This window comes from Pantherophis guttatus, chromosome 3 (genome assembly GCF_059756535.1).
Source record: "Pantherophis guttatus breed Tessera chromosome 3, ASM5975653v1, whole genome shotgun sequence".
NCBI lineage: Eukaryota > Metazoa > Chordata > Lepidosauria > Squamata > Colubridae > Pantherophis > Pantherophis guttatus.
Window position 1 is genome coordinate 145008211 of NC_142065.1, and position 15540 is coordinate 145023750.

At 38.8% G+C, this 15540-nt stretch overlaps 1 protein-coding gene across 2 annotated transcripts in view; it reads left to right on the forward strand.

The window, feature by feature from the left end:
* Nucleotides 1-15540, forward strand: part of FARS2 (phenylalanyl-tRNA synthetase 2, mitochondrial) — a 209393-nt gene that overhangs the window by 44382 nt on the left and 149471 nt on the right. For both annotated transcript variants that reach the window (XM_034429088.3, XM_034429089.3), the window contains 2 exons: nucleotides 10472-10631; nucleotides 14938-15069. In XM_034429088.3, the coding sequence (XP_034284979.1) occupies nucleotides 10472-10631; nucleotides 14938-15069 (292 nt within the window). The remainder of the gene's footprint in view (nucleotides 1-10471; nucleotides 10632-14937; nucleotides 15070-15540) is intronic.

Below are 15540 nucleotides of genomic sequence, written 5' to 3' on the forward strand. Positions count from 1 at the left end.
TTAATGATTAGTTTGTTCTAGCCGACACTTTTAAAAGAGTTAGAGATGAAACAATATATTGCTACAATATATTGCTACCATTAAGTTATATTATTGGTTTTAAACATGCATTTACCAGTTTACAACGTGTTGCAAATATAAGCCTGCAGGCTAGGTTATGTTGGAACAGCTGTTTATGTTGTTGCTTTTCTCCTTCATTAAACACTTTTGTTTTCCTAACAAGGCATGGGAGATAGGGTCTTTTATTTCTCCCTAGGCCATTTTTCACTAGGCTGGTTTGACAATCAGAGTAAAGGCTGTGGGGCCGGCCCAGGATAGGAGACACAAATCACAGAGATGGCAATTGTGTTGGGAGAAAAGAGAAGAGAAAGGGGAACATAGGAGGTGGTATCCCTTCCTCCAGAGTGGTTCTTGGATTGCTGTCCCCCCCCTTCCTTTTTTACACACCTATTGTTGCTTACCTGACTAATGGGTTACATGGGCTCATGGACTTATCACTAGTGGGTGAAGTGCCAGTAAATATGGAATTGGCAATTTTTAGCATGACCTTATGCTGTCAAAACCAACAATAGGAAAAGTTATTAGATCAATGTCTAACTGGCTTTTGTGTTACTTTTATGAGAACAAGGGTTATATGGTAAAAAAAAATATAGTAAATTGTACGATGTATGATGAGGAGACCCATTCCATATTTCAAAACCATGGTATTGCTGGGATTGTTTTATTTATTTATTTTTATTTGTTTAAATTTCTATACCGCCCTTCTCCAATGTAGGACTCAGGGCGGTGAACAGCCAAAGTAAAAACAAGACATACATACAAAACATACAAAATCTAAAAACTGTTTAAAATAATTAAATAATTTTGGCCGTAATTAAAACATTCCAATTTAAAATCCGTTTAAAATTTGACTCAAGCCAGCCCAGCTAGTTGAAATAAATGGGTTTTTAGGGCCCGACGAAAAATCCAGAGGTCTGTTATTGTACGTAGCTCTGGGGGGAGGTTGTTCCAGAGGGCGGGCGCCGCCACAGAGAAGGCTCTCCCCCTGGGGGTCGCCAGCCGACATTGTCTGGCGGACGGCACCCTGAGGAGGCCCACTCTGTGGGAGCGTACTGGCCGGTGGGAGGCTATTGGTGGCAGAAGGCCGTCTCGTAAGTACCCCGGCCCTAAGCCATGGAGCGCTTTAAAGGTGGTCACCAACACCTTGAAGCGCACCCGGAAGACCACCGGGAGCCAGTGCAGCTCGCGCAGGAGAGGTGTCACGTGGGAGCGCCTCGTCGCCCCCAAAATCCCCCGCGCGGCCGCGTTCTGGACCAGCTGGAGCCTCCGGGTGCACCCCAGGGGGAGCCCCATGTAGAGAGCGTTGCAGTAGTCCAGGCGGGAAGTGACGAGTGCCTGAGTGACTGTGCGTAGGGAGTCCCGATCTAGAAAGGGGCGCAACTGGCGTATCAGGCGGACCTGATAAAAAGCCCCCCTGGCCACGGCCGCCAAATGATCTTCTAACGACAGCCGTGCGTCCAGGAGGACGCCCAAGTTACGAGCCCTCTCCGTGGGGGCGAGTGATTCGCCCCCAATAGCCAGCGATGGCGTCAGCTGGCTATATCGGGACGCCGGAAGCCACAGCCACTCGGTCTTGGAGGGGTTGAGTTTTGAGTTTATGTTAACACTGATTTGGTCTCCTCATTGGACTAAGACTTTGTCTTGGCAGTTTCTCAAAGGATAAGAAAGGTATTTCTTTGGATCATATCTCACTTTTCTGTGAAGAAGCTTAATGTGGCATATGTTCTCACCACATGATGACTAGAAAAAGAGCCAGAACTGGATGAATATGGGAATACTTGTTGATAATAGTAGACTATAATCAGATTCTTCTCTTTATATGTTTTGCTTTTTATCCCTCATGGTTGTTATTAATATTTTCTTTACTAAAGCCCCCAGGTGAGGAACCTATAGTTCTTCACTATTAAATGACTGCTTGCAGCCTTCTTTTTCTGTTACAGTTTTTCCAATAAGCCTAAGAAACAGATGTGGCTGCTTTAATGAGTTACAGACAGGTGGTATGTTAGCACTCCCATGTGTTCTGAAGCACCTCTTCAGAATCAAGTCCAAAGCATGACACAATCCTAGCAAAGAGGTTCAGCACTTTTGATTTTTGTAGGTTAGGTCATTATTGTTTATTTGGTTTTTTTATATTTCATGAATACCAAATTATATTTGTATTTGAGATTCAGTTTGGTGCAGTGGTTAAGGCACCAGGCTAGAAACTGGGAGATTGGGAGGTTAGTTTAGACATATATCCAGCTGGGTGATCTTAAACCAAACTTTTCCAGCCCTAGGAAAAAGGCAATGGCAAGCTACTTCTGAAAATCTTGACAAAAAAATTTAAGGACTAGTCTGAGACTGACTGGAAGGCTCAAAACAGAACCGAAAACAGGGATGGATTAATTTGTTGTTATATCTAACCCTCAGTTAAATTTTGATGCTCCTATAACTGCTTTGACCTAGTTAAACATATCATTTATTAATGCTCATGTATGGTTCAGTTTGTTTTTATATCTAACCCTTGGTTAATTTTTGGTGTTTTCTACTTTGCTCTAATTAAGCATGCCATTTATTAATGCGCATGTAAGGTGTTACGTTCAATAGAACAAATGTTTCAGATAGTTGCTGGATATTCTAATTTGAAGGACAACTAGCATTTTTAAATTTATTTTGTTTTGCTCTTGGGTGACTTAATAAATGGGATTAATGGGAACTGAACTGAATACTTATGCCTCAGAGAAATTTCTCTTAAGTTATCTGCTAGAGCCGTGATGGCGAACCTATGGCACGCATGCCAGAGGTGGCACATGGTACCCTCTCTGATGGCATGCGAGGTGTCGCCCCAGTTCAGCTCGTGCCTCCCACCGGCTAGCTGGTCTTCGGGTCTCTGTCATGCCTGTGCGGGGGTAGTATGCATGCAGGGGGTGGGGGTGCATGTGGGGGGTGCACGTGCATGTGTGGGGGTTAAGCTAAACTAAACTACAGAACTACACACTGTAGCTAAACTACAGAATGCAAGGAGATACACATTGTGGTGACAAGCTTTTAATTCATGGGATAAAAACCTATCACTGACTACTAATCAAGATTTATATTGCTTCTGGTACCTGAGACAAGATATCTCCCAATAGTTGGGAAGATGGACTAAATATTCAACTCATAACTTGCACATTTGCTTCCTTTCAGCATTTTATTGAAATAAGCAACTAGACAACTTTGGCGTGGCGCAGCATGATAGTCTTATGTTGTTAAATGTCTTCAGGAAAATGTGCTGTGGCAGTTTCTGCTTCATGAGTAAATATTTGATATATGCAATAATGTAATGCATCAACTCTAAAATACATTTCCATATTGAAACAGAATCATAGCATTCAATAAACTGGGAAGCTATTAAAAAACCCAGTACTGGTTGCCAATTTGTTTTTCTCCCTAGCACTTCTGGCATATTTTAGAGTGCTCTGTTTTTCTGTTGTTCTTTGAACTTCTATAACCTCTCTTTTATGCAAAATTAGATCACTAAAGAGAGGAGGAAGAGCTGAAAAATGCATCTACAAAACATTAGAAGAAAGGAGCAGAATGTATTCCTGTGCATGCTTCTCTTTACCCCCGTCCCCCTTTCTACCCCTCTCTTTTTTTCTGGCCTATTTGTCATAAATAATTTTACTTCAACGTACTTTCGTCTCAAGTTGAATGCTTCTAAACATGTGCACATTTCTTAATTAAGCAAATAAATTAGTTTTCCCTAAAAATATTAGGGACAGTGCTTTGTGTAATTTCAGTGTAATTTCTTACATATTCTGTCAGAGTTCCAAAAAACACCCCCAATAAAATAAAACTCCACGGCAATAAGTTCCTCAAACTTCCACTTTATTAGAGATGTAATGTTTGCACATCTGGGAAAACCCGAATCTGAAAGCTTCCAGGTTTTCCCCGCCCAGTTGAAAGTTCACAACCCTGCTGAACACCCAGAAGTTCATCACATGAACCAATCCATTCTTCAAATGCAACTGAGACAATCCCCAGTCACTCCCATCCAGGTGCAGGCAAACGTCCTTGACTCCCAGAGTAAAGAATGTTGTTGTGGATAAATTTCCACTGCTCCAACAAAATACCCCCTCCTAATTTCCCAGGCTAAAAAAATGTGGCAGTCAGGAAGCTAAAAGAAAAAAAAATGGCTTCCAAAACTGACATATTCCTTTAAAAATATTCTCAGATTTTGGAAATTGTAATAATTGTATTGATTCCCTCAGTTCCCACGTAAGAGGAGCTTTTGTTTTTGGAACAAGGCGGAAGACCGCCTTCTGCCATCAACAACCTCCCACCGGCCAATACGCTCCCACAGAGAGGGGCTCTTCAGGGTGCCGTCGGCCAAACAATGCCGACTGGCGACACCCAGGGGGAGAGCCTTCTATGTGGGGGCCCCAGCCCTCTGGAATGAGCTGCCCCTAGAGGTTCATATGATCCCCGACCTACGTACTTTTCGCCGCGCCCTTAAGACCCATTTGTTCCAGCAAGCCGGACTGGCCTAGTACGAATTTTATAATGGGTGTATGTGTGTTTTAATTTGCGGGCCAAATTTTATATATTAGATTTTAATTGGTTTTAAATTTTATAAATCTATGTGTTTTAATATGGCTGTGCACCGCCCTGAGTCCTTCGGGAGAAGGGCGGTATAGAAATCTAATAAACTTCAAACTTCAAACTTCAAGTGAAAAGTTAAAACATTTTAGCTCAGGAAATACAGCTATAGATGATGATGATGATGATAAAAATGATATGATATCAAGCTGGTATCATGTTAGCAACCACATAAATATTCTCCAGATTGATCTCTCCCTGACTTGGTCCTTCATGTTTTCCAATAGCTTTGGAAGTAGCTTTGCTACTATAATCAAGCCATTTTGCTGTTGGCTGTCCTCTTTTTCTCTTTGCTTTCATCTTTCCCAGGATTACAGGCTTCCAAGTCTGAAAACCCAGTTCTTCATCTAATCCAATCTGTGTCTAATCCAATCAATAGTAAATACAGTGACAATCAATAAAAGAGAATATTTGTAGCTCAGAATTGAACTGAGGGGTCATCATGCTAGTCTAGGACTAGCAATAGCACTTAGACTTATATACCGCTTCATAGTACTTTTCAGCACTCTCTGGGCACTATACAGTGTCAGCATATTGCCCCCAACAATCTGGACGCTCATTTTACCAACCTTGGAAGGATGAAAGGCTGAGTCAACCTTGAGCCTGTCAAGGTCAAACTCCTGGCAGTGGGCAGAGTTAGCCTGCAATACTGCATTCCAACCACAACTCTAATAGCATTGATGATGTTAACTGGTTTGGGTAATGAAATGTCTACAAGAAAAGAACCAAGCTCAGAGGGCACCAAGGACCCCACAGTGGCAATCTGGGATTTGATAATTTATATCAACATGTATGAAATGACACCCAATGTAGAGAAAGTTCCAGGCTGCAAAACGTAATAAACTTCACTGTTTTTATTTCCTGCTGAAAGAGCTGAAGAAGCTGCAAGAGAGTAATGAGTATTGAAGGTGAGTCAGAAATAAAGTCTCCCTTAAGGCAAGCTTGATTTCTGGTGATAATATAGAGATATCCATGAAGTTTTATTGACAAGTAAATAAATGGTTTGCCACTGTGTTCTAAAATGTTTTTCAACTTCCTAGTTGACTCAGTTACCCTGGGATTTCCAGTAAGCTCCCATCTAAGTACTTAATATTTCCGTCTCTAGCTTTTTTCAAGATGCTCCAGGTTCTGCTAACTACTACCACTTGCTGTGGTGTGTTGTCAGAAATTTGCTTTAAATCTTGACAAAGAAAGAATTATGCTTCCAAAATAATTGGACCAGCAGTTGTGGAAGTCAAATTTTAAATAGCTGACTTTTAAACAATGGAGTTATTTGAATGTATCATACAATTTTTTAAAACTGTAACTTGGAAAGACTGTATATCTAACCCCTTCCATCTCATATTAAATATAACCTACATTATTCTCTCCACCAGAGGGAGCTAATGGGAACACAAAGTCTGATAGCATATTGTAGACTAAAAACACTGGTTTAATTTAGGCGATGCCCTTTTTGTAAACTTTGGGTAAGGTTTGCTAAGGGGATGTGACATAATTATTTTGATAATTTTCTGCTGATAACATAAGATATATAAAATTAATAGATCAGATAATGTATTGGTCACCTATTGGTACTATTTCCATTACTGTGACATAACTGAGTCTAAATAAAAAAATATTAATGCAGAAAGTGGTAGAAATTCAGTGTTAGAGATAAGTCAGTAGAGGTAGAGAAGGAAGGTGGAGAATGGAATTCTTTTAAGGAAAATCCAGATTTATTTATTTAAAAAAAATTATATTGCTGCCTACTCGCTCACAGTGACTGAACAGGAGATAAAAATACAACATAAAAGAAATAAAATAATAAAATAATAACACCCCACCCCTGGCCACAACACACTCATACCAGCCATTTAATAGGCTTCATCCCGCTCTGGGTTCCCCAGGCGTGGTGGCAGAACCACATCTTCAGGGCCTTCCAAAAGAATGTCAGAGTGGGGCCAGTCTAATTTCCAGAGGGATGATGTTCCAGAGGGAGGGAGCCACCACAAAGAAGGCCCTTCTTCTGGGTTCCGCCAGATGTACCTCCTTAGGCGACGGGACCCGCAATATTCTTTTCTTCCTCCTCTAGCGGGTCAGGTCAGCAGTGGGATTCACTTACCTTCCCTACCGGTTCGCAAATATGAGTGCGGTCATGTGCGCGCTCCACTCACATGTGCCTTGTCTGTGCATGCACACGGCCTTCTGTCAGGTCGAGGAGGCGGAGCCTCCCACCATCACTGCTACCAGTTCGCGCGATCCAGAGAGAACTGGCTGAATCCCACCACTGGGTCAGGTGGATGTGACTGGCAAGACATGGTCCCTCAGATAACCTGGTCCCAAGCCATTAAGGATGAAGTAGGAAATCATAGGAATTTGATACTTTTCTTAGCCAGATGCATTTTTCTTTTCCTTATTATTGTCAGTTGTTGAAATAGAAACATACTGCTGTTGCATTATATGGTATTTGCTACCTTTTCCAGAGAGAGAGAATGTGAAAGAGCAGGTAATTTCACCAATAAACTTTTCTAGGCATGTTCTGAATTAGATTGCATGACTACTTCATGGATTAGCCATTGCAAAGGGGCTTCAGCTTTTGAGTAAGTCCTTCTCTTCTCATCTGAAACCATACTTTGAACCAAGTTCCAGATTTGATTTAAATGAAATGATGGTTGATGGTTTGTAGCAACTGTAGTTAAGCCAATCTCAATATAACAATGCATCATAATATTGAGTTTGTTCATCATTCCATAGAAACCACATTTGTCACATGGCCGTTGCCTGAGAGATCACTCTAGAGCAATAATTCTGCTTAATGGCTACCTGAAAATTCTATTTTGTACATATAATCTTGGATTGAGATTCTTCTTTTCCACTTTTATAGTAGTCGAGTAGCATTTCACCGCACAGCACTTCAGATTTGTGTTTGAGAGACAGCAAAAGCTGATAGAGTAATACAGGTGGAGGGCATTTTAATGTCATAAGAGTATTGTTTCTTTTATCTTTGTATTGCTAAAGTTTCAACATGATATACCGTATCTTGGGCCCTCAGGATATTGATGATACTTGCAATGGAATAAAGGAGGTTCTCTTTTCATTGCTGAATTCCTTTTGAGGTAAAGCAGTATACACAGAATTTAAACACTTAGTGTCAGCATCTCTTTTCTTCTGATCTTAAAAAAGGGAAGACCCCAAGAATATAAAACACTTAGTTGCCTGGGAGTAAGGATAATTCCACTAGCTTCCAGGCCCTTACTCTTGGGCACAGCTAAATCACTGCTAGTGAAACATTTCTAGTACATTTTAAGGCATATAGAAGTAGAAAACTATCTCAGCCAAATTAGGAGTTTAAAGCATGAGAAATCAATCAGAACTGAGCTTTATCAGATTGCCTTGAAAGGGCAATCAACTAAAGTATACTGAACACTGGAAGTAAATATTAACATATTAACTGTGAGTTAATATTTTTTTTTTAAAAAAATGGATTACACCCTTTGAAAGATGGGTCACACTCTTTCTGAAAGCCTTTTAGCTACTGGAGTTTGCTGACTGAATTCATATAATACAAACAATCTCAGCTTTCTGCATTTGGTGAGCTCTGGATTGAAAGATTCAGTGATTACATTGAAAGGTGATGTAGCTTCATGTCCAAAGTAATTTGTGTTGTTTTCTTCCTAAACTAAAAATCCTGGCTGTAAGCAGCAGAAGGTATTCTATTATTAATACAGCAACCTAAGTACTTGCTCATTCAATGACAGTGGAGGACCAGGTGTGATCTTACAGGGTTTTTATTTTGTATGTGTGTCAAACAGTGAATTACAAAGGTAGGAAATATTCTCCTTCGTGCACAAGTTGTGCATGATTGTCATTGTTAATCCATCAGGTAAGGAGGCTGTTCTACATTAGGTTCAGAATGAGTAGATTGATTTAATTATGGATTCTTCCTCACTTAAAGGAAAACTGACATATTACATGTGCTAGATTCAGCAGCCAAATATTAGAAAACAGCCAATGTAGGTAGGTTGAGTTAGTAGCGGTGAACGACTGGCGCCCTTAAGGAGAATTCATTATTTCATTGATTAAATAATGAATTGACTTTATAAGGCTAAAGTTGTTGTTTCATCTTGAGAAATAATCGTAGATCACCACAAAACTCTAAAACAATAATACGTATATAGATGTCACTGCTAATTATTATTATCTGAAATATAGATGATCTTATGAAAAGAAATAACCACCATTGTACCAAAGTGGTGATTATATCAAATTATTTATAAATGTTAAAATTGCTTTTGGTTACTATCTTTGCAATAGCATTAGTAGAGGTAGCCCTCAACTTACAACAGTTCATTTAGTGACCATTCAAAGTTACAACAGCAGTGGAAAAAAAGTGATTTATGACTGCTTTTCACAGTTATGACCTTTGAAGCATCCCCATGATCATGTGATCAAAATTCAGAGGCATGGCAACTGGTTCATACTTAATGACCATTGCCAAGGTCCCAAGGTCATGTGATCCCCTTTGCGACCTTCTGACAAGCAAAGTCAATGGGGAAGCCAGGTTCACTTAACACCCAGGTTACTAACTTATCCACTGCACTGATTCTGTTAACAGCGGTGGCAAGGAACTTCATAAAATGAGGCAAAGCCGACTTACCAAATGGCTCACTTAACAACAGAAACTTTGGGCTCAATTGTGGTTGTAAGTCAAGGATTACCTGTACTATAGTCCTCTACGTACAACAGTTCATTTAGTGACTTTTCAAACTTACAATGGCACTGAAAAAAAGTGATTTATAACTGTTGTTCACAGATACGACCTTTGAAGCATACCCATGGTCATTGTGATCAAAATTCAGATGCTTGGCAATTGGTTCATACTTACGACTGTTTCTGTGTCCCAAGGTCATGTGATCCCCTTTTTGAGACCTTCTGACAAGCAAAGTCAATGGGGAAGCCAGATTCGCTTAACAATCATGTTACTAACTTATCAACTGCAGTGATTCACTTAACTAACTGAGGCAAGAAAGGTCGTAAAATGGAGCAAAACTCACTTAACAAATTTCTCACTTAACAATAGAAATTTTGGGCTCCATTGTGGTCATAAGTTGAGGTGTCCTCCAGATATGTTAAACTCCAATTCCTATAATCCATTTGGTGATGTGGGTATATCAGTGGAGAGGACACTTGATAGGGGAAAATTATTATCAGCCTTACAAGATAGTGCAAGCAAGAAGCTAATGAGCTAATTGTACAATTGTAATTTATTGCAAGGTAACATTAACAGAATCTTACAAATCTGAAAGTACATTTCTCCTGTCTCCTTTTCAGCCCAAGGAACTAGGAAGGGTTCCTTCTTAGCTGCTTGCCCGCCCAGATTCCTGCTGTGGGCTAAATTGCCTTTTATTTGACGGTTCCCTAGGCTGCATTTCTTCCCCCTGTCTCCCAAGGTCATTCCCACATACCATTACAGATATGATATTTTGATGAAGGCCTGTTGCTAAGTGAGTAAACTGTGAGCTGGAAATCTCTAATTAAAATCCCAACTTAAAAATATACTTGCTTAAGTGTCCTGAGGCAAGCATTGCTGCTTAGGTTAGTTTCTGCAGATTGGGAAAATATGGACTTGATTTCTAAAAAAAGAAACTTTCTATAATGTTACTGAAGTTCAATTAACATATTTGATATAACTAAAGCAAAAAATGGGAATCTCCTTTGTAGACTCTATTTATAAGGATTATCACGAACGTATGTGAAATGCTTTGAACAAACAGTGCTAATTGCTTATAATTGTCTTTTATTTAATAAACAGTTGTTCAGCAATGTCAGCGATGGAGAAAATTGTTACTTGTTTGAACAAGGACACCGTACATCACATAAGCAAGAGATGCATACCATGGAAGCAGCAAAACTTGTGGAATACAATTTGAAAATGACACTCACAAAACTTGTGGCTCATCTCTTTGGTGATGGTACGTACCTCACAAATCAATCAAATGGCCTCTGATTAGGTTGCAATGTATTTTATCAGAGTCATACACTCTAGCAGCTAGTAACAATAAATACTGGCTAATTACTGTAAGTGGTAACTTGTGGCAATTCCTGCAGAACCTTTATGAATACTAATCTTAAATTTACACATTAGTGATGCCTCCAGATTATCTTTTCATGGAAGTTGAATGTCAATTAACACATAGTAGCAAGAGGCACACCCAGATATGTACCGCACTATGCTGTCAGTTCTTGTTTAGCAACTGCCTTGTTTAGTGACTGTTTGCCACTGTTTGCAACCTTTGCAGATCTGAAAAGCAAAGGAAAACTAGAATAAGATCATAAACACAGTTGCTGTTTTGCTTAGTGACTGTTTAATGACCAAGTTGCCATCCTAATTGTGGTCATTAAATAAGGATTACCTTTAATAATATCATTATATTCAGCTAAGTATTTAGGAAGAGCTATCAGCAGCAGACTTTTCTCACAACACAGTACAGCTTTCTACAGTTCAATTATGTTATGCTGGTTTTGATGCATGAAGATTTATGACCGTACCTATTTGGTCCAGTAAGCATAAATGCACACATTGTTATATTTTTGATGTATTGTTTTATATTCCAGATTAATTCATAGTTGAATACACACACATTCAATTCTGAAGCATAAATTTAAAAAAAAACCCACTAATAACATATACCAAAGTTGCAATACAATATAACAAGCTACTGTGGTCTGATGCCTTTGTTAAGAGCAATATAACTCTGAGTCTCACAAAAATCATTTTGGAATTATGGGAGCTGCAGTCCTTCACATCGGAAGGGGGCACTTGGGTAAGGAAAATGTACTAGAAAGCCAAGCATAATGAATTTAAGCCAGCAAAACTATTCTTAAAGTATATTTAAAAATATAACATATAAATAAATAATTTCTATGAACATTAGAATTCAAGCAAGATGTTGGCAAGGTTTGAAATTGTTGGGGTATATTTTTATCATAGATCTAGCAAAGAACATTTTAATTTAAACTCCTACACAAGAAGGTGTTAGCAACTTTTTTCTTTTTCTTGCTGAGATTTTTTTGGTTTGTGGTATATGCATACTTGTTTCTTCTTTTCATAATCAGCTCCAGTCTCAACTTATTTTTTATTCACATTACATAAACCGAAAATTAATGTCAGATTGAACATGGGGCACTTGATGATAAATATTTCCTTTGGTTCTGTGTCGTGGGGTTATCCATTTTTAGATGATTTGTCAGCTTATGTTCAAATTATACTTTAAAACCATATTTTCAGAAAAAATATAAAAAGCCAAGATTCTAAGGATGAAAATATAGTTTCTTCGTTTTCAATTGCATACAGTGAATGCCGTGCTGGTTACAGTATTTACCATTAGTTCAATATGGTTTTAAATATTTGACCTTCTCAAATACGTTTTATGTTTCTAATGGGTTGCCAGGTCCATTATAAACTGGATGTATGCCATTTCAGTTCATAGGCTGGGCTAGAGCAACAGCTACTCAGGCTTGAGTACTCCACTTGGTCATGAAACATGTTGTATGCCAGTCACAATAATTTTGCTTAAGATAAAGTCAGAATAGAAGAAGGCTATGCGTGCCAATTGGAAATGAAACAAACTACACGGTTAAAGAGAACTCTTCATCGGAAAAAAAGAGCAGGACTTGAAAGAGAGACACTCAGCTTCATTTACTGCACAAGGGAAAGAATAAGTCGTTCTGTTTCTCAAATCCTCTACTTATCCAACTTTCTTTCTGTATGTAGAAAGTTCCTTGTGCCATGTGGTTAGTGGAACATATTGCAGATACAGTGGAAACCCATAAGTGTTTATAGATAATTTTTATTTGTCACACCATTCTATGTAATATTCATACATAGACGCAAATTAAGGAAGAATAGCTTGGAATTTAAAACGGGCTACAAAGAAATCTCTTTGGTAAAAGAGATACTTAGGCAATAATTTAAAAAAAATAGAGTGGGTAAAATCATCGCTATCAACACTATCTCCATTACTGCTTGTCATTGCATTGATGCCTCTGTCAACAATGCTGAATAACTGAGGCCATGGCTATCAAACGACAAAGAAACATCTACCAAGCTAGCCCACCTCCTTTACATGGATGATTTGGAGCTATGTGGAAAAACACCATTTGAAATGGAATCTCTGATCAACGCTGTCTGAATATGCAGCCAAGATATTGCAGTGGAGTTTGGACTGGACAAATGTGCCACCCTCACCATTAACAGGAAAAGTAGTGAAAACTGAAGGAATCAAGATACCCTATGGAAATAATATCAAGAATCTGTACTGAAAAAGATCACTATAAATACCTGGATGTCTGTCACATTGAAGTCAAGAAGAAGGTTAATAGTGAATTCAGGTAGTCCTCGAGTTACGACCACCATTGAGCCCAAAATTTATGTTTATGTTAAATGAAACATTTGTTAAGTGAATTTGCTCCATTTTACAACTTTTCTTGCCACAGTTGTTAAGTGAATCATTGCATTTATTAAGTTAGTAACAAACTAAGTGAAACTGGATTCCCCATTGACTTTGCTTGTCAGAAGGTCACAAAAGGGGATCACATGACTCTGGGATGCTGCAACGGTCATAAATATGAACTAGTTGCCAAGCATCTGAATTTTGATCATGGGGATGCCGCAATGGTTGTAAGGGTGAAAAATGGTCATAAGTCACTTTTTTCAGTGCCGTTGTAACTTTGAATGATCACTAAATGAACTGTTGTAAGTCGAGGATTACCTCTACATCAGAAGAGTGAAGAAGATCATAAACTCCAAACTCAGAGGTGAAAATCGAGGTGATTAACATCTGAGCAATACCAGCCATTAGATATACAGCTGAAATAGTGAACTGGACTCAAGCTGAAGTATAAATCCTGGATAGGAAGACCAGAAAAATAATAATAATAATGAATCATACCCTTCATCCGTGCAGTAATGTTGACAGACTATTTACCAAGGAGCCTAGGTTCAAGTACAGAAGAAAAAAGGGCATTGGAAGAATATCTGAAGGACAGTATAGAAGAGGCATTGAGGCTAGTACACAATGAAGACTTGCTGATTACCAAAGACACCAAACCTGCCTATAAGCAATTTTAATATCTACATAAAATCACTGGGGGAGGTCACCCCACAATGGGGTTGAAATATCATCAGCATGCTGATGATACTCAGCTGTACATCTCTGTCTGTGGTGAGTTAAGTGATTCTGTGACATTTCCCTGTGCCTGAAGGCTTTGAGATCTGGATAGGATGCATCAGGCTAAAACTGAACCCTGGCAAGATGTAGTGGCTCTGAGTAAGGCGCTCTTTGGCTCTTGTAGAGGGTTAAGATGGGAAGGCAGAGAATGTTGTTAGTCCCATCCATTAGGGATGTACATAGAATAGAATAGAATTCTTTATTGGCCAAGTGTGATTGAACACACAAGGAATTTGTCTTTGATGCATAGGCTCTCAGTCTACATAAAAAGAAAAGATATATTCGTAAGAATCATAGTTACAACACTTAACGATAGTCATAGGGTAGAAATAAGCAATCAAATCATACTAGGAAACAATCAATATAACATCCGGTGGGATTATGAAAAAGAGCATTCTCAGTGGTGGCCCCTTCCCTATGGGACATCCTTCCCCTGGAGGTGTGATTGACCCTCGCCTTGTGGCCTTTCTGAAAGGCTCCGAAGACGTGGTTTTGCCAGTGGACCTGAGGACTTTGAATGGAGATGGAGCTGATCAAGTGGTTGATTTGATTTTGTTGCTGCTGCCATGGGGTGGTGGTGTTACAATTTTTAATACTGTGGATTTTAATGTAGGAAACTGCCTGGAGCCACCTGTATATCATACAAATCTGCTTAAATAAAAAATAAATAACCATTATAATATAGTCATCATCTATATCTCTGGGGAGATAGATGTTAGTTATTTCCAGTTACTGACCACAGCAAAATTTTACCCATGTTCTTAGTTCATACCAAGTAGTTGTTGGCGATTAATTTGTTTTAAAGGATGCTTGAATTGCATAAAGGCTTTTCCTCCTATTCTACCTCTTCCCCAAGATCCAAGATATATTACCTTACACACAATATATTAACAATTATGTGGCTATTTACTTTTTATGGTTTGCAGTTATTGATGTCATTAAATGAAAGGTAAACTTTTTCTTAGGGTACACTGCAAGGCATAAGCTGTTACATCACTTAACCCCATCTTTTCTTTTTGGCTTATATCTTTTATTTTAACCACCCCAGGACTCAAGATTAGATGGGTGGACTGCTATTTTCCATTTACTCACCCTTCCTTTGAGATGGAGATCAACTTTCAAGGAGAATGGATGGAGGTCTTGGGATGTGGGGTCATGGAGCAGCAACTAGTTAACTCAGGTATGAAAATTCCTTTTGCTTTGTTGATCTGTTAGCAAAGACTAGTGCAATCGGTTTCACAGCCCAGCACGCTGCTTTCATTTGCAGCGCACTCTCATATACACCTGCAGGTCACTATTAGTAACTGTGGCTGTTAACTTAGAGACAAAGAACTAACATAGCATACTGAATGCTGATGTTGCTACATTATTTGGTAAATGAGAAACTAACACTGAAGCTGAATTATTCACTAGTGGTGGGAAACAATTTTTTTTCTCCTTTATGTTTGAATAATGTATGGATTATATTGTTTGTACAGAAGTGTGTAAATATACTTGTATGTCCTAATAGAATAGTATAGCTATGGGAAAATTACAGAATTCTAGCATACTATGATTTGACTTAAACTAAAACTTGCTAAAGATCTGCCTTCAAGACAGTATTTTATTTAGAATAAAATAGAATTCTTTTTTGGCCAAGTGTGATTGGACA